Source organism: Oculina patagonica, chromosome 10 (genome assembly GCF_052425735.1).
Source record: "Oculina patagonica isolate OP01 chromosome 10, crgOcupat, whole genome shotgun sequence".
In the NCBI taxonomy this organism is placed as follows: Eukaryota; Metazoa; Cnidaria; class Anthozoa; order Scleractinia; family Oculinidae; genus Oculina; species Oculina patagonica.
Genome location: NC_135767.1, coordinates 15,343,474 through 15,345,434, shown reverse-complemented (window position 1 = coordinate 15,345,434; position 1,961 = coordinate 15,343,474). Strand labels below are relative to the sequence as shown.

The window sequence follows — 1,961 nt, the reverse complement described above, 5'->3', positions numbered from 1 at the left end:
TTATGTACATCATGACATCAAACTTATAAAGGAACTTAAAGCTATTTACAAAACAAAAATTAAGATTTGATGATGGTATTACAATTAGAGAAAGCATGTTAAAGTAATAGAGTGGTATTTGCTTTTACTCTCTCAACTGGTGTTGTTTTTGTAGAGTTTCATGCACCGATCGAAAACGATTTAATGAAAGCTTTCAATGAATTTTTGTCAGTTCGAATATGATTACGAATAATCTTACACGGATGTTTCGTCATTTTCCTTTCGCACTGTAGTTTCGTGTCCATTGTTCAATGTCTCATTTCCTTGTTGCTCATCTTCTTCTCGGCTAGCTCTATTTTGTCCTTGTTCCACATTAGCTGTGACTCCAATCTGCCTTGGTCCAAAGATTTTCCTTTCAAGTTCTTCAGCTTCTTCAATTGTTTTTCTTGAAAACAGCTGAATGAACGCTACGCGAAAATATCTTATTCTAACAGCATAAATCAACGGATTAAATAACGAATTTAGTACTGGCAGTAACGTAACAACATATAAAACGATATGCCCTATGTTAACAGGGATTGTGCCCTTAAAAAAAGCGAGAATAGCAAAACAGATATTTACCGGCACATAACACAGAAAGATAGTAAGTAGTACAATAGTTGTCGTATAAAAAGCTTTCTTATTCTTGAATAGCTTCTCCTTGGCTTCTAAGGAAACTTGGTTGGCAATAATTTGTTTCTCATTGCGGCGGACTTCCTTGTATACAACAACGTTAAAGTAAGACATGGTGGGAAAAACGAGAAACAGTGTTACAGAACCTGCTAATATTGTAAGGAATTGTCTGTTTCCCAAATACAGATCTTGTACGGGAAGGATGATGGCTGCAGCCCAAGCCAGACCAGAGGCTATAATGATACGAACTTCAGTTACATGGTTCTCGTATGCGAAGGAGTGTTTTACCGCGAGATAACGCTCAGCGCTCATTAAAAACAAGTGGTATAGCGACGCAAAAAGACATTTTGACGTGATGTTCGTTCCTATTTTGGTTAGACTGCAATACACGTTAGCCTCACCGTGAAAAAGGAAGAAATAGCAGGCGAAATGCAATGGTTGACCAACTAGTCCAACTACAAGGTCAGTTGTGGCTAAACAGGCGAGCGCTACGTTAGACTTGGTGCGAAGCTGTCGTTTGGTTTTCACTGCCACCATCACCAGGACGTTCAGCAAAATGATGAGAGGACAGGTGAGAGCGTTAACGGTGAGTCTGACAATAACTACAGCGCGAAGATCAGGAGAAATCCTTGCAGGATTTATAGGAAGAACTGCGAAACCACATCTAAGTAATGTGGTGTTGTCTGTGGTGTGATTCATCTTTGCTCGATTAACTGAGTCCACGAGAGTTCCTGATCGCTTTAATGAATTCTACCGGTAAATATAGAGTCGAAGTAGAAGGCATTCAAACAAGCCAAATTGCAGCTAAAATAGAACGGAAATCTGCTTGTAAGTACGTATTGAAGCGGCAGTTTGCAAAGCTTTACTGAAAAGGCTTTTAGGGTTCGGTGACTCTTGCAAGAGTGCTAATTTCACCGACAGTTACACGAAATTTATTTTGCCACTCTTGTCAACTTTGCTAGGACTGTTAAACTAAAGGCAACTCACTAAAAAGGCGCAAAGATTGCAGTGTCATTCATATTTCCTCATTTACCTGAGTCTTCACAGTTTTTTAATCTTCGTGTTAATGCGATCGCTTTAAATTAACCCGTTTTTCGCTTTCCCGGCCATTTAGCCGATTGAATGGCAAATTTACTTGAGGAAATGGATATATTCAGTAAAAATTATACGTATAAAATGTGAAACAATGGGTTTCTAACATACAAAATCTAGCTAGTCAGGGGATTTGCAACCGGTAATTGCACTTCGGGTTTATCCGAAAAGCTTGATCGACAAGACTTTTTGAGGGTGTATACTATCCAGAGTACCTT

At 38.9% G+C, this 1,961-nt stretch overlaps 1 protein-coding gene across 1 annotated transcript; it reads right to left on the bottom strand.

Moving 5' to 3' along the window:
* Positions 1-234: 234 nt before the first annotated feature.
* LOC144628736 (adenosine receptor A3-like) lies at positions 235-1,350 on the bottom strand. Its single transcript, XM_078486860.1, has one exon. It carries the CDS (start codon positions 1,348-1,350, stop codon positions 235-237), a length of 1,116 nt encoding a protein of 371 aa, XP_078342986.1.
* Positions 1,351-1,961: the final 611 nt, after the last annotated feature.